We start from the raw sequence: 26,254 nt of genomic DNA, 5'->3' as shown, positions 1-26,254 counted from the left end.
TACAATTAATTATAGTATATATAAGAGATATATATACTATACCAAAAATAACTATACTAATATCTTCAATATCTAATACATCCTTGTGTGTTCCTTGCATCTGATCACATTTGACCATCAATGCATACATATACCAACATACATAAAGCTCACATAACATAATCATTGCATTGCCATACTTCACATATCCAAAATGTCTTCTTATATACCCTTTATATTTACTGTGTATAGTCGACCTCAATTACAAACCAAAAAAATTATCAATACTTATTATCACAATTTGCTAAGAGAGGGTCAACATATAGGATGTTGTTCATACGTTGTCAAGTTCTTCAATTTCAAGACAATTCAATTTCTTAGCCAAATTATCCAAACTCTACCATGCACTCTAACTATACAATAAGAAATTAACTTCATTCTTTGCAACCAAAACTTACTCCAACTATTATATTATTAACAAACATAGATATGTCATCTATAGTCTCCATTGCACCATATTCCAAGATTATGACCATATATTTGCTTCTAGTGAAGCTCATTGACTTAAAACATTCCTCTTTTGACATTTATTCTCTGTTATATTTAGACAATTTATTCATCAAGTAAAACAAAAATTGTATCTTACTTCATGCAACCTTAACTTGTGAGAGTATTTCCATAAATGAAAACATCTATGTATTCATATTATCCAACTTACCAACATTCATATCTTCTATCATAATTATAGCCTCCTTGATAAGCACATGAAAGGTGGATGTATCTAAGTGCCATCTCTCAAGCAACAATGATATCACATTATAGTTCATCATGATCTTGAACATATAAAATAACCAATATAGACCCAATTATCTCAATATATTACTCTAAGCCTCTAACAATTGAAAGCACGGAGATAAGCTAACTAGTCTTGACTCTCGACATTCAATGGCACTATATACCATCTACAAACAAACAAAAAATGAAAAAAATGCATCAATAACCTAAAAATATCAAACTCAAATAAACATAATGCAACACTTTTTTATCAATTACAAAAATAACCTTATTAATTGTGAAACAAAAATTCAACAACAAAATTCTTTTTTGGGTTGTATAAAAAATATAACAATTATGACAATAAACCAAACACATACAAAACCCTTATCCTTTACGACATACAAATTGATATTGTGAAATACAATTGACAATTGCAAAGAAATTGAGGGTCATTTGCATAGCAATGACAAGTTTGAGAAAAAATAATTTATTTTAAACCTGTAATAAAATGAACTAATAAATGTGCAAGGTACATGCACTTACTGTTGTCCCACTGCCTGCTGGACGATAATATGTACACACTTGGCCTGGTAGGTGCATGATGCCCACCATGCCCATCATCACTAGTAAAACAAGACTATATTTTTTACCCAATCACAAAGCTCCAAGCAAGCAAATTGACCAAAATGAAGTCCTAAACCGCAATTCTCTGCCTTAGACCTCAAGAACTTCAAATTGCAACATCTTTTGCATCATTACTCTATTTTACAAATCATTCAATCCTATATGCATTATACAAAATTATCTATAAATTTTAATTTTTTTGAGCAACTTTGCTTAATTTCTTAAAGCGACATAAAATTCACCTACTATTGTTGGTGTATAGCCTAAATTGCACATTCTTTGACACAACACTCAAAATAACATTGTATCAAAGAGGGGCAAAATTAAGATACCTAAATGTTAGGATTATTAGACAAAAATATAACAATTGCATGCAAATATAACCAATAACACAAATGAATAAAACACACAAAAATATAACAGAAGACACAAATATTTAATGTAGTTCACCCAATCTTGGGCTACATCCACCAAACAAAGAGTCCAATATAATTACTCAGTAATCCAACATGATTACAATCTACAATCCTTTGCAACTCAATACCATTGCGAAAAGCTACTAATTCATCATATGAAATCCCTAACACTAACCCTTGTAGAAAAATCAGGGGGGAACCACACCAATGGAAGTGGGCAAAAATTTAACCTTCCAATTTGAATAGGCTCTACAGCAATATTGGAACTATGCCGTAGTTATGTTCATTAAGGACCCATTTAGTTGCTGGCACATGATTTGGGAATTAGAATTTGGAATTCTAGAACTTGAAATTTAGATTACAGTTTTGAGAATTTAGTTGAGGATTGTTTGCTTCAAACCCCAAAAAAAATTGATATTCCAAATTCAGTATTCCAAACTTGTTTGGTTCAAAACCAAAAATATGACATCACCACCAGATTAAGATCTATTCCATCGATATCATCAAATGATATGTTTAAAGAGAGTTCATCGTGTAACCATAGTGATTTAAGCTCTGAGTTGATTTGCATGCCAAATCGCACAAGACATCGCAGCATGAGCTTAATCTTTCCTCCCATAATGAAATCTTAGTAGACCGATAAGATGTGCTAGATCCAAACACGAGAATGCAATAATTTTGCATTCTCTTACACAATCATTGCCCCAATCTAGTTCAATAAGACCAAAGCATTGGTGGCATAGGGAGACTCTAATTCGAGTGAACCCCTCATCTACATGAGAGTCATCTTCAAATCAACATTCAAATATCAAACACATTTACTCCATCTGATCATGCCTAGAGAGATCTACATTCATTGGTGACTTGGTGAGATTTGGTGATTCATCGATATTGCTTGCCTCTCCATCAAGCCATTTGTCTACTCTTCAATACACAAGGACCTAGCAATTTTTGACATTTGCATTCACAAAGATATTTCCTATGATCCATGCAAGCCTCTCGCATTGGTAAGGTTCAATGAAGAAAGGAAATCAAATGAAGCCACAAGCTCCCATAGACTGTGATCTGTAACCCTATTCAATGGTTACCACTAATTTTCTAGAGCGGCCTGAATGGTTTACAAAAACTATTCAAAGGGGTCTAGATGGTTTTGTGAGGACAGAAATAGGTTAGGTGGACCTCAAATTTTTTTCATTTCAATTCATATGTAATCCTCTTTTTTGGCAAATTGGAATTAAAATGGGAATTGGAGCAATTTCACCTGTTTAGTCAAAAGACCAAATCTTGGATTTGAGGGTAAATGGGGATACCAAACGCTAGTTTTTTCCAACTCCAATTCTGATTTTGTGCACCCAAACAACGGATTAGACATTTTTAAGAATTACAAATTCCAATTATTGTCTAATTCTTGCAACTAAACTGGCCCTAAATACTAGTATTCTTGTATTGATTGAATAAAATCTTAATTACTTAATTAATTGACCTTATTTCTTCTAATTAATGTTCTTCACCTTAATTCATTGTTAATCTAATTGCTATATATTTTTATTACTTAATCCTAATATTATTTAATTAATGTTAGAGTAAAGAATTAACTTAATTATATTGATTAAATTAACTTTACTCCCTTCTTAAAATTTCCCTTTCTGCACTTGCATTGCCATTTAATAATAATATTAATTATTAAATGCCTTTAACCTCTTAGGGTTATCCTTTTTAGTTTTATGATCTCCTTCTATAAGGATTGATCCATTATATATTTTTGCTCATTCTTTTGTCTGATAAATATATTCTTTCATATTTACAGAGCCAAACCTTTGTCTTCTCTTACCTTTACTTCTCTGTGACATGTTCTTAAATGTAGGTGTTTTGTAGGATTTGTGGATTTGTTTTGCTCAAATCCTTCATGGTATCTGAGTCAAATCTGTTGCAGCTTGTTTGGGTTTATTGAAGAAAAGGGGAACAAAGGTTTGTTGGATAAGATCTGGTATTTTTTGAGTATTTTTTATTGAAATATGGGGGGTCTCTAAACTTTGGTGCACTTTGGGCTCAAACATACCTCACCATCGAGCTTACAGTGCCCAAAAATCCCTATTTCCATATAAGGCACTTCAATTTTGGAGATAGTTGAATTCTGTGGAAAGTTTTTTTTTGCCTTTAGGCCCTAAATGAATCAAGGTGTTTTTTATTTAAAAAAATCATAAAAAATGCAACAGGTTTTTTTTTTCCAAAATGGGTTTCAAAAAATTACATTAAGAAAAAAGAAAAAACCCTTTCAACAAGAACTTACTTTTTTAAAAAGTGCATGCAAGGATGCCTACATCAGTGGTATAGCCGCTGACATCAATAAGGATGCAGGTACTGGTAGGCTTTTCCAGGCAATGATGTCATCAATTTTCAAGGTAAAATTTGATGGCCTTCAAATCATCATCTCTTTGATTTTTTATCATAAAGAACAACCTTGGTTGTTTTGGCCACAACTTCGTCATACTCACTTTGTTTTCCACAAACAAGATATCATCAAAAAGTTGATTTTGAGCCTAACACATTTATGGAGGTTATTCAAGCATTTTTCTCCATCTTGGTATATGTTTTTTCTGTTGAAGCCATATGATCTTTTTTGCATTTTGGGGGCCATATTTTGCTCATTTTAGCTTCATTTTTCAATCTGGAAGTTCTTCTCAATAACTTTATAGATTCTCTATTATTTTTATTAGATTTTTTCAAAGGTACACATGATACTCAACTAAGACTTTTTTCTCTTCTCATTATATAAGCATTGTATAAGCTCTTCTCATGGTTTACAACACCAATTCACAATTTCTCATGCCCCTCAGTAGAATGGGGTTGTTGAGATAAATATCAAAAGACATTATGGGAGATGACCAATTGTATGATACAATTTTGAGCTATGAGTTCTTCATTTTAGGTAGAGGCTATCAATTGTGCCAACTATATTAAGAATTGGATGCCTCACAAGGCATTGTGACATTTGATTCCTGAGGAGACTTGGACTCATCTCAAGCCCAATATTTTAACATTATGTATTTTTGGTAGTGAGGCTTGGCCATTTATTCTAGATGCTCAGAAGAAAGCCATGGAGAAGAGGAAATGAACACTCACATTTGTTGGCTACTATAAGGATGTGAAGGTGTACAATTTGTTTGATCCTGATTTGAGAGAGGTCTTATTTCGGTGAGATGTCCATTTTAATGAGTGTTATCCTCATATAAAGCCTCCATCACTAGCTTCTCCCTCACTGCCTTGTACTTCCTCTTCTCCTCTACATGATTATTTATACTCTAAGTTTGATCTTGATGATGATCCACCTTCCCCACCTCCACCAGATGTTCAATGAGTGCCTAAGTGGGCTTGTGATATTATTGATGCAACTAGACTAATGACACAAGTCTTGCTTAGGCATCTAGTACTGGACTATTGAGTCATGTCATTTTAGATGATCCATAAAGTTTTTCACAGGTGACAAGAATTTCAGATTGGGATAGGGTTATGGATGAGTACTCTTCTTTGATGAAGAACCACACTTGGGATCTTCATCATATCTTGAAAGGAAGAAAGTTGGTTCGGTGTCGGTGGGTATGTCATACCAAGTATGTTGTAGATGGTTGTATTGATAGGTACAAGACATGTCTTGTTGCGAAGGGCTTTTCACAGGTGGAGGGTATTTATTACTTTGAGACCTTTGCTCATGTCACCGAGATGAATTTTATTGGCCTTGTACTCTCTCCTGTAGCTTCTTAGGGATGAAAATATTTTAGATGGATGTGAAGAGTGTCTTTTTGCATGGAGACCTACATGAGGAGATCTATATGTAGCAACCTCAAGATCTTATGTAGGACTCTTCTATCGTGTGCAAACTTAGGAGGTCTTTATATGATCTCAAACAAGCCCCTTGGGCTTGGTATGAGAAGATTGATTCCTTCTTGCTTGTGTCATAGTTCATTAGTTGTCATTCCAATCCTACAGTGTACATTCAGCTTCATGGGGCTGATTTATTGATACTTGTGCTATATGTGGTTGATCTATTGATTCAGAGTGTTCAATGATCTTTGAGAGAGTAGTTTGAGATAATAGACCTTAGACTTCTGCACTATTTCTTGGGCCTACAAGTTGTTCAGTCTTTAGATGTGATAGCCATACTTTAGCAGAAGTAAGCTCTTGATATGATTCAAAAATTCAACATGTTTGATTGCAAGCCTAGTCCCACACCTTTTCAGTTAGGTGTCGTTTTATCTACCACTTGCTCTACTCCTACGGTGGATTCCATTTTATATAGATAGCTCATGGGTAGTTTGTTGTACTTCACACACACACACACACACACACACACATGTTCTGATCTTTCTTTGTGATTGGACTTGTCTCTAGATTCTCACATGATCCTCATGAGAGTCATTGGCAAGTTGTTGAACATATCTTGAGGTGCATTTGGGGTACTACATCTCATGGGATTCACTACAAGGGATCCTCACATTGTTGGTTATAGAGACTTAGATTGGGCTGGTGATATTGATGATCAAAGATTTACTTCTGGTTTTTTTTTCTATTTTGGTTCTAGTCTTATCACATGGTCTTGCAAATAGCATCATGCTCACACATTATCATCTACATAGGTAAAGTAGCTATGCTAGCTAGTCAACAGGTTTTATGGTTTCGATAGTTGATGACAGAGTTTGGTTTTCCCATTGATAGTTCCACCTTTCTTTGGTGTGAAAATTAGAGTGCTATACACATTTCCCGTAACCCAGTTGAGCATTCGAGGACCAAGCACATTGAGCTTCATATGCACTTCATTAGGCATTTGATTCAGGAGGGCTCTACTAGCTTGGGAATACTAGCTTGGAGTATATTCCCACTGCTAAGTAGGTTGCTAACATCTTCACTAAACCCTTGCCTTCTCTTATCTTACACGTTCTTCAATTAATTTACTTCTCATTAAGTAGTTTTTATCATTTAATTATTTAAATAGTTATTCTAAATTATTTAAATTGGCTGCATAATTCCTCTAATTAATTAATTTCATCTGTACCAAATTTAATTTCATCTCTAATTTCAATTTAATTTAATTTCTAAATTATTTTCTATAAAAAATCAATGAGAATTGAATTTGATTTTGAAAAAAATCAAGATTCCAATTTGAATTAATTTTATTATAAAATTAAAAAACACAAAAAATAATCTTGTTCTAAAAATGCATTTAAATTCAAAAAATGATATTATCTTAATTTTTATGTTTTGGAAAATTAAAATCTTCTAATTCTTATCATCTCATCTTTTTCCCAAACCAACTTCACACTTTTTAGTTTCAAATAGAAGCAGATCTTCTCTTTAAGTGTCATCTATCCAAGTCCCAATATAATGTGGAAAAATGAAAAGAAGAAATAAGAAGATAAGAACACTAAATGATTTACTTCTTTTTGTTCTTAGTTTCTTTATCTTTTGCTTATATTTTATTGTTTATAAGGTTTGATGTTGTTTAGTGCTAATTTCTTTATGGATTTCTTTGACAATTAGTTACATACTAGTTTCTGTAAGGACTGCCCCTGCGAAACCAAGGCCACATCAGCAATCTCCATAAAATGCACAAAGTCTACAAGAGTCAAAGTCCAATGTATTTTAATTAGTCAACAAAAACTTAACCACCATTTAAGTTTAAATAAATAAATACATACCAGATACCAAAAAAAATAGATACCCAGTACCAGAATTTCAGAGATATACCGAATGTCGACCATTCGATGGATGCCCCAGAACCTGTCTAAGAACACAAAGGCGAGAATATTGTAGGAGTGCTTTACCACCCTACCACGAAGCTATTAAGCTTCCTTGGAATCTTTCTTGAAATGAAAGATACCCAGCCTGGCATCGAGGAAGACTAACCAAGTAAAACCAAGAGAAATAATGGAACAATGTGATTAAATGAAAGTATACTCTATACCCATTCACAATTATCATGGACAACTAAACCAATGAACGCAAGAGAACATCAACATTTGTCGTACAACATGTGCATATCTCTTTTTTGTAACATTCAAATTTCCTCTATGTACTTCCAACATTATAAAGCATAATCACTTAATGCTTACATTCAGTCTATGCCCTTAAGCATGATATTTATTCTTTCACTAGTCCAACAAGTTTTAGAACACAATTGATGTTGTTCAAAAGAGTACTTCATGTACACAGTGCAGAACAACATAGTAATAACCTCAAAATGAACATATCTCTAATATAAACTATCAATTCATATACATGATACAACAGGTCATACATACTGATCTAATTAAATGTGAGAGTTCACATGATCATCATTACCAAAATTATTCGAAAGATTATTTGAGTTCAATGCATAATGACACACTCATTATCTAAGCATACCAATACAAAACATAAAGTAAACATGTTTTCATACATGATTTCAATAGTTTTCAATACATGCAAGTGAAAGGCATTTTCTTCACTAATTAGATAAGAGTAGAGCACACTCAAAAGCTAAAAACTATCCTATAGCAATAGTGAAAAACACTAATTGCAGCATGATAGAGGCAGTGAGGTTCAAAAAGAGTGAAAGATTTAGTAAGGTTTACAATGCTACATGAACCACTTGTTGTGTCTATTTAGAATTTGAAGGTTCTAACCCTACTGTCCTCAAGTAACTAGCTTCAAGAAAATATTAATTATCATTTAAGAAATAAACTCTTTTCATTTACCAAAAGAAATTATCATAGTTTAAATAATGAAGTTACTAACACATAGAGATAGTAATTATACAAACAATGCACTGTATGGTACAATTTGTCAATGTGTCTACATTGTCAACATATATGATTTAAAAGGAAACATCATTCAATTTGGCCAAATGTTGTGATTTCTGATAAATAACCTCAATAATTCACACCAACACAACTCAACATTCACACTTTAGTTAAAGGAAAATAAATACAGAATAGGCTTCCAATCTATGGTTAATAGCAGTGTATAAATGTGTTTATCAATGTGATGGGCTCTTTACCTAGACAAGCTATATTTTTGTGCATACTAATATTAGTTATCAAATATGGATGGTCGATCATTCAAAATTTTGACCAAATATATACTATGAACATAATAGTATGTTAATAAGCAAATAAATTCGTTGAGAATTTCCTATCTATTATTTCCATAGACTAGGGAGGTTAGTTACGCCTCTCACACACTTGAATGCATATGAAAACAATTGACAACCCCAACATTATGACATTTACTGAGCACATAAAAACCAGTCAAGAAAATGCATAGTAAAGTAAACATATTCACATGGAACCTGGAATTTCAGACGATGTCACAGTTGATGAGCCTGTGCCCCATTCTTCCTGTCCTTGGTGAGAAACGTTCTTCCTCCCCATTTGTTAGTTTCCATCCTTGATTCATAACCTATTCCCAATCTCCATTTTTGTAAACATTGAAACGACCCCAAAGTAAATGGGAAGAACATTTGTCATCTTTATCTGCAAGGAACAAGTGCAACGACTTCTTCTGTCCAACAACCTCCATGTTCCTTAGCTCTACCACCATTTCAGTGCTTTCAGGCACCTGCTTATAGAGTGCTCTTTTACAAAAACTGTCGCTCAATAATTTTCAAATTTCAAAAGCCTCGTTCACTAATCACTACCATAAAAATTGCCCAGAATACAACATTGCTCATTTTCGTCAGTTGGGTAGTTGGAGACAACATAAACTATGCAAGAATTCAACTTTCTCCACAACAAAATGGCAAATAAGGCTCTAACGGAGCTCATTCAAGGTGGGAGAGGAGAGAGAAGATATGACCAAGAATTTGCAAAACCCATGGCATGGGTTCAACGATTCCATCCAAATAGATGACAATTTCAAGAATAATGCATGTCAAAAATAGCTAAACTATCATTGCCTTGCACTAGCGATTTCCCAAAGTTGGGCTTTTTATCAGGCCGGGCGTATTTTCTCTTAGCCATTTTGAGCCAGCAACTTCATGGAGAAATAGTACAAGGAGCAATAAAACAATACAATGGGACTTTGAAGGCATCCCTTCCTGGAAGGAGGACAAGAATGGCTGGTTTTCTGAGCTCTGTGAAAGTTTCAATGTAGTTCAGTGTAGGCTATATTAATTATAAGAGACAAATCGCACCCTAAAAATGTACAACTCTTCTCTTTGCTCTAGGCAATGCCCCGGACAGGCTCGTTTTCCCTCCTACAAAAATGGCAGCACCTCCCCATTTGAATTCATAACTACATTTAATAATAATTCCCCACAAAAGATGCCCACGTTCATCTGTAACTGTCGCTCTTAAATCAGTTCAAGATTAAATTCCTATTAATGCATTTAGTTAGTAGCAATAATAATGCCGATTTATATGGATATAGAAAGGTGTTTGTGACAGTTTCTTATATATTTATTAGAAAAACATAGAACCATTGCATTGCTTTTTATTCTATAAACAATTGATTAAAAAAAAAAAAGATAAATTTTAAATCATCTCACATATAAATAAATTTTTACAAGGGAACTATTTTCTAATTTTCATATAATTAAAAATGCACAAAGATCATGAAGAAATTTACAAACATATCGGCCTAAGATGCATTCTATAAACGTTTTAACTATTTAAATCTCAATGATAAAATATAAAATGTAATTTATTTATACAACCTCAATTTTTATTTTTTTAAAAAAATAATCATTCAAAAAATATAATTATGAGATATAACAATCCTCCTTCGAAAGGATACGAAAATGCAGAGAAATGGGCTATGCTGGTTCTCCACCAGCATCTTTTTCTGTGCCAATTGCTGGCTTAAGGGCATGCCCTACAAATTGTAGGTCTGTAGCATTTCATAAAGGATTCATCCACAATACAAACTTTTTAGCTAATGCCAGGGCACAAGCACAACGGCCTGGGGGACTCGAACCTGCGACACAGTTTTCATCACTTGCCAATGCATTCGGCAGAAGACTGCTGCTGGGAGCCACAGCGGCCTCGGCTGTGGCACTGGGAGGAAATCTCGGTGGCATTACCAGTTTTTTGTTGGGATTCGAACCCGAGACTTCGAGGAAGCTAAAGCTGGATGTTGTGTACCCTGTCAATGGTTACAAAAGATGCTTCGACCCCGTTAATGGTTTTGGTGGGCGGTTTATTATAAGATTGGAAGTTTGCTTTTATTTTTATTCTTTGGTAGATCGTAAAAGAGGTTAGGGCATTAGGAAACATCTTTTCCGTTCTATGTATCAATTAAAAAATATAGTATTTATCCATAGTTAAAAGATAAATTAAGGAAACTATGCAGCCTAATAACGTTCCAAATACAAGGCCTGGATTTGCTTGTACATGTTAGGAAAATGGTTGCAGTCTCTGGTGGATAAACACGAGATTTTTAGATTTTAACAGTAACAAAGTTCCTACAAATTCAGCACGACCGTTGACATTCGTCACAATTTCGCCATACAGCTGCTATAATATTGCACATTATAGCAGGAAAAGGATTAAGATTTCTGGGGCCTCCAATATCCTGATGAAAAGAAAAAGAAAAAGAACAATTTAGTGTGGTTCACAATATATGGGCTTAAATTATTGTGCTATGTTCTACGTATATGCTTCATAGTAATTTGCTTTCTTCGTATTGTTGAAATTTGATTCCAGTTCTTGTAACTATTTCGCTATATCCTCTTCTATTGGGTTTTTAGGCTGTCTTACTAGGGAAAAAAAATTTCAAGCTTGATCATGCTATTGCTTGCCTGTTCGGGGAATACTTAATACCAAACTTTCTACGTGGCAATTGTCGGTTAATGGGGTTCCTTATTAGGGTGACGAGGATATGAACCTTTATTATGCCATTATTGTGAGGTCAAAACCTCGTGCACTGTACGTTATTTGATTTGAAGCAAAAAAGTGTTGGTCTGCAGGGGTAGTTGCTTGTAGTATGTGTCAAACCATTAGCCCAATGGTTGAACGCTTTCTTCATTTTGCACCATAATTGATGCTTCACTTGTTTGTTATTCTCTGTGATGGTGCTTGATGCAGAGGGCACCTGCACATGACGTGACCCTAGATAGTGGTTCTATGGTCGATGATTCCTGGAACACATCAACAGATAACAGATTCTTCCTTGGAAGTAAGAGATTCTTCAAGATTAAGGCTACTTTCATTTGGCTACTTATTTCGTCAGAGCAGAAGATAGCTGTCCCCACAAGCTATAAATGGGAAATCATATCCAGGAGAATATCATGCAGCCACTCAACAATGATTGCCCTTTTAGGTCATCAATACTTTATTTAGCACATATTTAGTGAGACTGAAATCAATCCATCTAACTGATTGAAGAAAAGAAGAAAGGAGAAAAGGGTCAGTACGAGAGTGAGGCAGTCTAAACATGGTACCGAATCCACCATCCCAATATTAGCTAACCAGACTAAGAATGCTATTCATAATGTAGGTATGAGATTTTAAGGAAAGTATAAAAGGTAACTGCATTTGTCGGTCACAAGTGTGCATTGCTATAATAGATACTCAATTTAATCATGATAGATTGATGCAACATTCAACTTCATACTAATATTCACTTATCATTACATTGCATAACATAACTCAGTTTGCAGATTACATGAAAGCAATAAAAAAAAAGTCTGCAACTACTATCTACAGTTACACTACTTCAAAATGAAAATAATCTGCAACTCAGAGGCAGTCTCAGCATCGCAATACATATAAAAATTATAACAGATTATTGGTTTTACAAATGCACTAATTTCATGTTTAAAGTTCAGCTACCAGTAAAATTCCCTTAGCCTGCTAACTGGCCATAAAAACTGAGTACCCTAGGCCCTAGTGGATTTATCACCTGGCACTGGCAGACAGTGTAATCTGAATTTATCACATGCAACCTAAACACAGACATTGTTAGGGGTCCAGTCTTTATATTCCTTTTTGCCTTGTCAATTGCCTTGATCTGATCATCTGCTGCTTCATTTAATAGTGGAACGTTCTCCATGTGAGAATATGCCTCTGCAGCAAATCACAATATTCTTTGTCTTCATTTCTTCTCTTAAGAATGAATTTGCTTCTTGAAGTTGATGAAGTAGTTTTTCAAGGCACCCTCAAATATCTCCTTGGAAACATAATGCTGCTGGGCATCATGTGCAGCACAGAATCCAGTATCTGTGAATGTGCTACAGATCTTTTCCCACAAACATCAAATTCAATGTTTCTTGATTTCCAACTACATCTCTCTACCAGAAATCCTTTCCCTTGAAGATTTACTAGCCAGTGCTGTGGGTACTCATGGCTTCGTAGGTATGCAAACCCGTGAGTATCCACAGTCACGAACCTGGATAAAACCACTGAGTACCTGGGCCAATGCATTGAGCACTTGGGAAAATCCGTGAGAACCCATGGCCCAAAGTTAAAAAGTGGGCCTAAATTCAAGTTAAAAACATTTAAAAAAAACTTATATTTGTTAACCTAAAATGCAGCCACTCATAATTCCATAGATTACGATCAATGAACATTGAATCAGGTTTCATGAAGTGCATTTTCATTTTGTTATTAAGTAATTCAATGTAATGATTTTCATCAGAAACATGAACATAGATCAATATCAAGTGTTAGAAATTCTAAGGTATATCTTTGGCATTCGACATTGATCAATGATCAAGCATCATACTATGAAATGATTTAGTTTTACACTTTTATACATTTCTTTTACTTTTTTGTACGTATGTACAAGCATGCATACAAACATAAATACAGAAACATCACACACACACAGAGAGGCAGGTACACACACACATACATATGCGCGCACACCTGTAAACACACACAAAGACACACGCATGTACCCATGCCAAAATAAAATTCATGTACCCATGTATTGGGTTCTCGTAATCAAACCTGTTCGCGAACTCAAACTTGGAACTTAGAATAATTTATCTCATTGTTATTTTATGGTAGTGCTCATTAACCACATGCAAACCATCAGATTTGTTGCCTTCCCAATCATAGATGATAGGTTCTTATCATTACCCCCAAGCTCACTATGTATTCTAAACATTGCAAAATTCATTTTTTAATTGATGCAAGAATGACCTTGCATATATAGGAATCAACACTTTTTAATAGACCTCCAGTGGGCCTTGTAGTTTGGCTCCAAGAATGGGATCAAACCTATTAATTACAGGCTACGTTCATATAGGTCTTGCCCAATTACATAATTGCAAGTTACTTCAATCACCCAAATAAGGCCTTACCCAATTAAGGATTGAATGACAAAGTTCATTAGCAACATGGCTAAGGCTGACAGGCTAATTAGCCATCATGTGTATTAGGTAGGCTTTAGAAGGGATCTGACCTACCTACACATCAACACTTCCTCTTAGCTAGGGAGGATTCCTTCAATATCGGGGTTACATAGTGACAATCATCATGGCTACTCCCATGAAAATGCAAGTGAACATAACTACCATGGCTACTTGCAGAGGGTGGATCCATCATAGCTACTTTCATAAATTATGTGATGAGGTTCACCATGGCTACTTGCAGAGGGTGGATCCATTATGTGATGAGGTTCACCATGGCTACTCTCAAAGGGTGAATAACCAAAAGTGCTACATCATGGAATTCTTCTTTGACATCCACCATGCCTACTCACAGAGGGTGGATCCACCATACTTACTTGTAGAGGGTGGAACGAGGGATTTCACTTCAGACTTTTCCCAGAGCAGAATGCATCTCCACAATGCCTACTCGCAGAGGGTGGATCCGCCATACCTAATTGTAGAGGGTGGAACGGGGGCTTTCACATCGAACTTCTTTTAGAGAAGAATGCATCTTCAGCATGCCTACTCACAGTGTAACATACTAAAATTTCAGAAATTAACTAATTCCTAAATAAAGATAACAGATCTAATTCTTAATCGAATGAAAAGAGATTAGTTAAATCAGTTATTCAACTACTTCACATGAAAATGAAAAATACAACTACCTTTATGATTTGCATATAAGTGGAAATTACAACTAACTACCTTTATGATTTGCATATAATTGGAAAATACAAATAACTACCTTTATGATTTGCATATAAATAGGAAATAACAAATGTTTAACTGCTAGCTCACACGACATTCAGTTAAAAACTACTTTTCAATCATAAATATTCTAAGGTGATCAGCATAATATAACAAGGAAGTGCAAGCAAACTTAAAAAGATTACCAGAGTAAAAGCAATAGATGAACAGAGTTGTGCAAGTCTTGGCATTTGGAAGAGAGGAGACGCATTGCCATGGGCTTAACCTCGGACCCTTAGTATCCCCTCACAATCTCCAATGAGAAAGGCCCTCCCTACCCTGGGAGTTGGCTTGAGACACCATTATCCAACCATTGAGCATCTTGGTGTTAGAGTGTTGAGTAGGCAATGGTCGAGACTATGGACACATTCCAATCAGCCTATCTCACAATTTCTAGCACCCTAATCTCTGGTGATCGTGGTGGCAAACGGCAACAACTACCTTGGCCAAGGATTTCAGAGAGGCATCTTATGTGCCCGATCACCCACCGCTCGACTTGACAACAAGAGAACACAAGAAGATTACGATGAGCTATTTCTATATTTGTTTTTCCAAGTGTTTATACTGATTTTATTTCCTTCTTATATTGCAGGCTTTTCCCACTTCTTCATCCCTTAGCTCGACCATGATGGTCATTGAAACTTGGAGGAAATTTATTATTGATCATAGGATTTCATGATGTATTATTCCTTTGCCATACATCATGCCTATATTGGCCTATGGCATCTTAAGACAAGATGTTTTAAGTTTGTTTTTATCACATATGAGAGAGTCTTCCATCTCAAGGACACATCGACTATGCCCCTGTATGGTTTGATTCAGACTGAAATATATAAAAGGAATGCAATCTAATATCACACAAGCAAGTAAACCGATACAATGAAATGGAATCATCATGGATCCAAATGTGTTTGGCTCTGTACTTGCAGACATGAAATAAACTTAATAGTAGAGCTAATACAATCGGCACAAATAGAAAGATAAGACACTATAATTGCAAGGGATGAGCAAAGCATGACCTGATTTCCGAAAATGATTTGGGAATATGGAAATTGCAATAGAATCCCGACACCCAAAGCTCAGAATAAGCCGATGATTAACCTTTGCTCAACCCACGAGCTTCAGCTCCAGCAGTAAATATTGGGTAATCCCTCTGAAGTGAACTCACGCTCAACGCTACACTATGGAGTAACAGAGCTATCAAATGCTCAGAAGGTAATTGCAGAGAGGTAGGAGAGAGAGAGTTTGAGAGTGACATACGCGACATGATTTAAAGCATAAAACAAACAAGTATTGGCCGAGATGGATTATGACCTCCCCGACATGCTTCAGTTAACCAAGATTGAGGTGGCACGAACGTTGCAAGGATGTTTAAAATTTCAAAAAGAAATATGAACATTGAAATATGAAAGCTCGATGCCACAAGGTGGTAGATGAAATAAGGTTGATCGGGTTAAATAATAGATGACGATGCCCCGCGAAGGAAAAAAATATAAAAGTAGGGGAGGAAAAAGAAATAAAATTATCACTTATTTTGGTATAAGAATATCACTTCCCTTATATTCATGCTTGCTTGAGTCATACAATATATATATATATAGACACACACACACACATTATATGTATACACACACACATATGTGTGTGTGTGTGTGTGTGTGTGTGTGTGTGTATATGTGGTGTATATGTACATATACCCACAAAAGTATGAGTATAGACAAGATGTTGTTATACCAAGGTAAGATAGTTTACATAGAGCAATGAAATCAATACATGACAAAGGTAATATCCTTACCTAAGTTATTTTTCTAATGCTTCTTTTTAATTGTTTATCTAAATAGCTCATGGTAGTCCCTGTATTTTCTTGATTGCCTAGCTGTTCTAATCCTTGGTCTAGGTGGTTAAGTTCATACGTGTTATTTTGACGGTGGATTTGGGTGTCCCCTTCCTAACTCTCATTATTGGCAATGCGTCCTCTTCATCCTCATGCTCTTGCAAAATAGAAATGGTTCCTGGTAATAAAATATTCCAAGATTTTTAAAAGTTAAAATCCATGACATAATCATTCTAGATTTCTATGATATACATTCTTCCAATTTCATCTTAACAGCTAACTAACATCCACATGATATATTACTAATAACTGCTATTCCATTTCAAATGAATCAAAATATCTCAATTATTTTATCATTACAACCAATTTCACAAGAACTGTTATTTCCAACGAAATTACTGAACAACTGATTTCACATGAAATTTTCCAACTGCTAGACTTTTTTTTAATGTAGCAAAAAATTGGGATGTAACACACAGAGGTGGATCTGCCATACCTAATCGCAGAGGGTGGAATGAGGACTTTCACCTTTCATTTCTTCTAGAGAAGAATGTGTCTCTACCATGCCTACTTGCAAAGTGTGGATCCAACACCTACTTGTAGAGGGTGGAACAAGGGCTTTCACCTCAAACTTATCCCAAAGAAGAATGCATTATCAAGGGCTTGCACCTCAAGCTTCTCCTAGAGAAGAATGCATTAACAAGGGATTGCACCTTGAACTTCTCCCTCACAAAGAAGAACTCATTAACAAGGGATTGCACCTCAAACTTCTCCCTCACGAAGAATATCTCATTAACAAGGGATTGCCTCAAACTTCTCCCTCATGGAGAACAACTCATTAACAACACATGAAAGATCATCTAAAAGCTGAGGCTCCCTCTCAGCTAAGACTCCCTCTCAATAGGGGCAACATTCTCATAGCTTTGATTAACACAATACTAGGAAATTGGCTCCAATGTTTGTCAAACAATGAGTTTTTGTAGTTTCATTGCAACAGAAGCTTGCTGATCCTCTGCAAAGGAGTCGACATTCTACATCTGCCACTGCAAGCAATGTCCCCGTGGTCATTTCTATAGCCTGCATGACTTTGCATGTAATCTGTCATCACCCTATCGCTTCTTGATCCATGTTTGAAGCATTTTAGAGAGATTAGGAAGAGTTTATATAATTAAACTATTCATGAAGAGAAATATACAAATCAATGCTAAGAGCATTTACTATTTGTAGTGTTATAACATGAATAAATATTAACTACATAAAATTCATGACCAATGTTCAATCATGAAATACTTCTATCTTTATTGCTTAAATTTTCTCACAATCCTCACCATCACAAAATTATAGTGTAGGGGCGAGAGTGAAAAATTCAAACACTAGCACATCCTCCAAGGCTCTTCAGCTACACATTCTTATAAGAATCCCTCATTTAATTCATCTCTTAAATTCCAATTTCCTTGTTTTGATTGAGGATCTTTATTAGACTTGCTCTAATACCATGTTACTTTGATGGTAGTGCTCATTAACCACAGGCAAACCATCAGATCTGTTGTCTTCCCAACCATTGATGATAAGCTCTTATCATCAGCCCCCAGCACACTACATATTTTGAACATCACATAATTCATTTTCTATTGATGCAAGAATGGCCTTGCATATATATGAATCAATGCCTCTTAATAGAACTCCAATGCGTTGTGTAGGTTGGCGCCAAGAATAGGATCAGACCTATTAATTACAAGCTACATTCACATAGATCTTGCCCAATTACATACTTTCAAGTTACATGAATCGCCCAAATAGGGCCAGACCCATTTTAGGATGAAATGACAAAGTTCATTAGCAACATGGCTAAGGCCAACAGGCCAAATCGCCATTAGGTATACTAGGTAGGCCTAGAAGAGATCCAACCTAGCTACACATCAACACTCGTGAACTCAAAAAACTTGGTTTCTTTGTTCACCTTGCTGCACCATGTAATGTCCCAAATTTTTAAGGTGACAACAAATTGATTCTATTAAGTTGACAACAAATTGATTCTATTAAGTTGTCAAAAAAAAGAAATAGAAAATGGTGTTATTAACTATTTTTTGATCAGTAATGAGCAGCCATGGCTGTGGATATATTATATATTAATTTGAAAAAACAAAAAATGCAGCAGCCCTTAAATATGGGTGAATAAAAAGGCCATTTCGCCTCAATGGAAATGATTTTTTTGATAGGTAAATAGTTTATTTTATTATAAAACACATAAAGTTTACATCATCAAACAACATCTACATATTCTGATCAATTGTTTGCAACTCCAAAACCCCAAAAGTTCCTATGACTACCCATGATATACATTTGGCCATCAACAACCAGACCTAAAAAATGACTCCAACATCTTACAAATCATCCACCAACCTGCTCCGGTGGACCTTGAGTTGCCAATTTGGAAAGTGTGCCAGCAACTCCGTTGCCTTCTTGGTATGTATGGGTAATTTTGAAATTTGCAAACATGGCTAATTTTCGTCTAATGATTGAAATTATCTTGTCAATCCTCCATACTTGGGATTTCCCTGTCACTAATGCATTCACAATGATTAGAGAATCCCCTTCTAGGTGTTTCTGTTCCACCCAAGAAGTATAGCCATGTCCACTCCCAGTAATGCAGCCTTGGCCTCTGCTGCATTATTGGTACTAGACTCCTAACGGCTTGGACTTTGTTGCCAAAATATTCCCTGTACTATCTCTTGCAACACACCCAGCTCCTGATGGCCCCCTGATTCCCCTTCGAAGCACCATCAAAATTCACTTTCACCCATCCTTCATTGGGTGGCAGGCACCGGTACAACTTCTTCCTTCTTCTGTTGGCACCCACACAACTTCTTCCTTCCTCTGTTGGATCAGACTAACTTGAATACACCCATTAATGGGCCTCTCTCAATCAGAATGGTTACTGTTGCCATTTACAGTAACATAAGCTATTGTAAATGGTAATAAAAAATACAACACAAATTTGCAAGCACAAAGCTTGTAGAACACCCTTCCGGCCTATATGGTTGAACAAAATAATAAGTTTCCATTTTTTCCCCTTTCTTGGATGTCTTCTAGGTCATTTAATGTTGAGGATGTGGTTTCCTTCTCTTTACTTTTGTCCATCTAGAACCTTTTGAATGACAACTCTATACTTTTGGACCAACTTTATTGCTTGTCGTCACCACAAAATTTGCAAATGGTTTTGGAGAGCAGGCTGAGATCATTTCATACATAGGAAATCATGTTGAAAGATCTAAGGATCGTTCTCTAGCACCAACTTCTTATCCTTGTGAGAGTCAAACTCTAGAATAAAGAATCCCTGTGCACAAGGGTAGATCCAAATTTATCCCTTCATGTATTGTTTCCAGTTCTCTATCATCCATGAGTGCAAATCACATAGTTTTGGCCATGCCCGTGAATCTGCAAATTAGAGCATAATCTTATAAAAGTTCTTCTCAATCCATGGCCAAATCATCCAAACTAACCTCAAGAATTTAGGATAAATGACAAATAGGAAGAGAGAGGCATGACTTAGACACATTTCCAGAATTTAAAGATGCCATCCCATTGATGGATCCTTTAGACCCACTGTCTTTGGATCACAATGCAACCTTGAAGTTTCTATAGGCTGGTGTAGCAATTGACAGGCTTTGGGGGGCTAGGGTTAGACTTGGCTGTCATAGTTATAAGAGATAGTTGATGCTAGGGCCTGGGATTACCCTCAATTGTGATGATTTTTTTTGAACAAAAGACAATAAAGGTTGTCATAATCGCTATCGTTCGCATTGACAAGAAATACAAATAGCTCCCTTCTCTTGAATGCCCAATGTAGATTTGACAAGTTTAAGGTTGTTTCAAGTCACAATACATGGAGACCCAATCGCCATGAACTCACATGTATTCTTTACACTTTTCGAAGAGCATAAAAGTGATTCCGAGTCGACTTTCCTTTGGGTAGGAAAAATAATCGATGGTGGTTAAGGAGCAGCAGCTGCAGAAGACAAAAAATGCATCAGAGCTACAACATTGTTGTGCAAATCTCAGAGAGGCGTGATCAAATTGTTTTTGTTGTCGCAATGGATTAAAATTGAGGAAAAAAGGTGTTACTTGAGATTGGGAAGCAGACGTGCCAAGACTTGTGTTACATCCCAATTTTTGACCTAGTTTGAAATATAGCCGTTGAGGTTCGCATGAAGTCAATTGACAGTTTAATTTGATAACTGGCGAAATGGTAAGTTAATTGGTCGTTATGATTTCAAATGCAGATGACATGTTAGTTGATCATTAATCGCGAATTCATGGAATTAAGATGAAAGGTTAACTGATATGATTATTTATAATTTATAATTTAATTACAAAGGAATTCCTTGCAGGGAGCATGTCGAAGGGGTCGAAGCATTGTCAGAAAAGAATTAGGTAGGGCATCACCATCACTGGCAGACAGGTAAAGGACCTAGCGATTTGAAACAGGATACACCCGTGCAATTGTATGAGTTATTTAAATAAATAATTTAAATAAAATATAAAAACGTATCTTAAAGGGTTTTAAATTATCTTTTGTCATAGTATTTTTAATAATTGTTATAAATGTTCTTTTAAATATAAAATCATTTAGCACCATTGTAATTTAATAATCAAATAAGTGATGTACATATTAGATTTTAATGATTATAATAACCTTTAAACCTTTCATCTTCTTTCTTTCCTTCTTTTCCCTCCTTTCTTTCTTTATTTTTCTTTAAATCAATTTGAGAGTCTTTTCAAATGGCTTCTTGTAATTGATGGTAGCCGAAGAGCCAAGCATCTCTTTTAAATAGTCTCTTTGATTGTATTTTGATATAACTCTTACTTTTGTGGGCAACCCGTAACAACTTCTTTTCATCCGTCTATATGTTATTGGTTATGTGTTTAATGTGGGGGAGTAATTCTGAGTTTTTAGGGAGCCGACTCTCTTAATTCCTTAGCCATCGCGATTCCTGTTTTTGGCTTTTGCGACTGAATCAGTTTAGCGGCTTATCTTGCATTGCCAAAATAATACCATCATCCACGGGTGACTGATTGAAACAGCAGTTTACATAAGTACAAGTTCAATTTTAGAATCGGGTGACAAGGAAGGAGTCAAGTAAAACTTCTAATCCGATTCATCAACCTGTTTATGCTTTCCTTCTTATTTTATTATTGTAGAACCGAAGGATTAGAATTTGGTCATTTTCATTATAAGTATGTGAAACTCGTACTGCAATTAGGTTCATCAATTTCTCAATTGCAAGTGCGTCTACTTTCCTTGAGATTTAAGATTATGAATTGAGCTTGAAGTCTACTGTTTTTCATTAGAATCTGTTGTCTTTCTTTTTGTGATATGAGCATTGATAATAGATCATATTTCCCTTTAAGATTGTGGTGTACTTGGAAAAGACTTCCGACTATCCTAAGAATAGCAAAGTGTTAATTTATACCCAAGTCTATCATACTCCTTATTAAGTTTGTCGTCTTCCCTGAAAGGTCTGCCAACTGCTATTTATATTATTTACTGCAATGATTTATATTCAGATCTGAGTTCTTTTTATATTGGAATGTGTAAAATTTCTTAGAAATATTTAAGAAAGTTATCATCTTAGATAAAATCAATCTCATCCTGATATGAAAATACATAACTGAGAGAGAGATATTGAACCCAGAACACCAAGGAAATGCAATGAAGTTTAGATTCTAAATTATTCCATTTTTACTCAATCTGGAGATGAATATGAAATCATGAAAAATCCAATGTAATGGAACTAATATAAACACAGATTGAAATATGGTGAACTATATTTGATTTCTAGTTATTGGAAATTGTTCTTATATCGTGGATGATTCTTAATTCATAAAAGCATATCAATTATCCATATAAGAGATTGAAGTGCAATGTAAGCTGTGAGCAATTATATTTAGCTTAGGAAGTTATACATTCATTCATGCCATACAAAGATGAAAATGTTATCAATAAATCCAAACACAATGAAATTCACCAGGCGTTATGGTGAAGTGGTGGAATTAATTAGACATTCAATTTGAGATCTTTAAAGAACATAATTATGTAATCACAGTTAGTGAAATGCTGGAAGCATGTAAAACTGATAGAACTAGTTGTTTGAGGATTCCAGACACCTGGGACTCACTCGACTATGTAGCTAAGAAAATGGGTGATGAGGTGAGAGAAAGGAAATCTACAACAACATGAAATAGTAATCAGTTATGACATTTCAATGTTATCATTTAAATATGAATTAATAGCTCATGCCCATTCCTGCTACTATGATCTCCTGCTGCCAAGTCGTATGGCATGTTGTATACCATGATGCCCAATGGATGGTAAGATGTACCCTGTCAATTTTGGGTAGGGAGGGCCTTTCTCGTTAGAGATCGTGTAGGGATATATTGTGGTCCGAGGTTGGGTGGTTAAGCCCTTAACAATGTTTCACCTCTCTCAAGATGTCGGATATGCGTAAGACAGAAATAAGCTATGCATTCAATTGTTTATCAAAAATAGGTATTATCATTTTTATTTATGAAGAGGTAAGATTAAATTGAGTTAAATTCATTGTGATCATTATTTTACACCTGGATTGATTTGTGAAATTGTTTTCATTCATATGAATATTGAATATAAGTATTTATCTAATCTTGAGAAACTGTCACAGATAAGTAATTGGAAGGAAAAGAAATCCGAAGCCCTAGTTGATTGGGTGACAGCTGGAACCTTAATTGATACAATGGTATTGGAAACCCTAGTTGAAATCCGTGATCGTGAAAGCCCTAAAATGAATTTGTGGTATTGGAAGCCCTAAATTGAATATGTGGTTGCAAAAGCCCTAAAATGAATCCGTGGTATTGGATGCCCTAATTGAGATAGCGGTATCAGAAGCCCTAAATGAACTGAAGGTAAACCATGCCCTAATTGATATAGAGGTATGTGATGCCCTAATTTAAAATAATAGAAGTATTTAATTTGATTTTAAGATAGCGGTTTTTAGATGATAGTTGTCATATGAAATTGTTATAGTGTATCTGTGGACTAATCCAGGTGGTTGTAGAAGCATTCCTAGTTTGATTCGAACTCAGTTTTCCGAAGTATGTGGTTTCAACTTCTGCAGTAATTTCTTTTGATGGTAATTCAAGTTTTTAGTTAAGAAATTTTGTATAATTGTTTTTAACAGTAAATCTTATTCACATGAACATGAATGAAATAACTGTCTTCCTATGAAACAAAGTAGTAACTATATTCCTTGAGTATGTTGAATGTTAAATTAGCCTCGGAAAACCGGGATGTTACTTATGGTATCAGAGCGCTGGGTTCAACACTGAAACCTTGGGTCTAGCACTGTTTTTGAAAAACTGAAAATGTAAATGTTGAAAAAGATTTATTTATGCATATCTGGATATTGCAATCAAAACTGGAAAATCATTCAGAATAGCCAGAAAGGTTGAAATGATATAAAGTGAACAAACGTATAAACAATTAATAAAAAGGATTGGCAAGTTGAGTAGTGGAGATCGGGTTTGACGACCCAAATTTTGAAATCCCTGGCCAGGGTGGAATTAAGCAAATTTGCCAGAACAGTTGATCTTGTTGATTGTCTTGATGCTTCAGTTATTTTGTCGAATAACTGTTGGAACTTCAACCCACCTGATTACTCAGTGGCAGGACCAGAATGTTACATATGCCTTATCCCTGGTGCGAGGGCCATTCTTTACCTGCACAACTTCTTCCTTCTTCTGTTGGCACCCACACAACTTCTTCCTTCCTCTGTTGGATCAGACTAACTTGAATACACCCATTAATGGGCCTGTCTCAATTAGAATGGTTATTGTTGCCACTTACAGTAACATAAGCTATTGTAAATGGTAATAAAAAATACAACACAAATTTGCAAGCACAAAGCTTGTAGAACACCCTTCTAGCCTATATGGTTGAACAAAATAATAAGTTTCCATTTTTTCCCCTTTCTTGGATGTCTTCTAGGTCATTTAATGTTGAGGATGTGGTTTCCTCCTCTTTACTTTTGTCCATCTAGAACCTTTTGAATGACAACTCTATACTTTTGGACCAACTTTATTGCTTGTCATCACCACAAAATTTGCAAATGGTTTTGGAGAGCAAGCCGAGATCATTTCATACATAGGAAATCATGTTGAAAGATCTAAGGATCGTTCTCTAGCACCAACTTCTTATCCTTGTGAGAGTCAAACTCTAGAATAAAGAATCCTTGTGCATAAGGGTAGATCCAAATTTATCCCTTCATGTATTGTTTCCAGTTCTCTATCATCCATGAGTGCAAATCACATAGTTTTGGCCATGCCTGTGAATTTGCAAATTAGAGCATAATATTGCAAAAGTTCTTCTCAATCCATGGTCAAACCATCCAAACTAACCTCAAGAATTTAGGATAAATGATAAATAGGAAGAGAGAGGCATGACTTAGACACATTTCTAGAATTTAGAGATGCCATCCCATTGATGGATCCTTTAGATCCGCTATCTTTGGATCACAGTGCAACCTTGAAGTTTCTATAGGCTGGTGTAGCAATTGACAGGCTTTGGGGGGCTAGGGTTAGACTTGGCTGTCATAGTTATAAGAGATAGTTGATGCTAGGGCCTGGGATTACCCTCAATTGTGATGATTTTTTTCGAACAAAAGACAATAAAGGTTGTCATAATCGCTATCACTCGCATTGACAAGAAATACAAATAGCTCCCTTCTCTTGAATCCCCAATGTAGATTTGACAAGTTTAAGGTTGTTCCAAGTCACAATACATGGAGACCCAATCGCCATGAACTCACATGTATTCTTTACACTTTATGAAGAGCATAAAAGTGATTCCGAGTTGACTTTCCTTTGGGTAGGAAAAAGAATCGATGGTGGTTAAGGAGCAGCGGCTGCAGAAGACAAAAAATGCATCAGAGCTACAACATTGTTGTGCAAATCTCAGAGAGGCGTGATCAAATTGTTTTTGTTGTCGCAATGGATCAAAATTGAGGAAAAAAGGTGTTAATTGAGATTGGGAAGCAGACGTGCCAAGACTTGTCATGCATAAGATTCTTCGATTAAAGATGGAGGAAATGGTGAAAGAGTAGGAGCAGAAGGAGGACACTGCATAGATACAACTTAATATTAGCTAATTAAAATTAAATTATAATATAAAAATAAAATATTATTAGTATCACTTTGTTAACTAAAGTTCTCCAAATATGGGGTGACCTATTAGAGCAGTGGTTGAAACACTTAAGCTGCCACCAAGGTTCAAAACCTTGTTGGCCATTGTGCTTCTAGGCTTTGTGCTCACACTTGGTTGTTGTGCTCATGGGTTTGAATTTGTGGAGTCCTTGCTTCTTGGAATTATTAATAAGGAGGCTGGATGGAGGAAGTAGGACATGCTTCTGGATTTGATAAATATTTTATGAATTTTTGGAGATGAAACCCTTTAGGAGCTATATAGAACAGGTGGATGAAGACCTAGCTTTTCCT

The 26,254-nt window shown here is 35.4% G+C and overlaps 1 protein-coding gene across 2 annotated transcripts in view; it reads left to right on the top strand.

Moving 5' to 3' along the window:
• Positions 1-10,542: 10,542 nt before the first annotated feature.
• The window catches only part of LOC149540797 (Photosystem II reaction center PsbP family protein), a 91,286-nt gene continuing 75,574 nt past the window's right edge, over positions 10,543-26,254 (top strand). For both annotated transcript variants that reach the window (XM_089801878.1, XM_089801879.1), the window contains exon 1: positions 10,543-10,958. In XM_089801878.1, coding sequence (XP_089658004.1) covers positions 10,580-10,958 — 379 coding nt within the window. In that variant the 5' untranslated portion in view covers positions 10,543-10,579. The remainder of the gene's footprint in view (positions 10,959-26,254) is intronic.

Source organism: Cupressus sempervirens, chromosome 9, assembly GCF_028749045.1.
Source record: "Cupressus sempervirens isolate cs-2001-9-10 chromosome 9, ASM2874904v1, whole genome shotgun sequence".
NCBI lineage: Eukaryota > Viridiplantae > Streptophyta > Pinopsida > Cupressales > Cupressaceae > Cupressus > Cupressus sempervirens.
The sequence above is the reverse complement of the archived record's forward strand: the minus strand, read 5'-3'. Positions and strand labels throughout refer to the sequence as shown.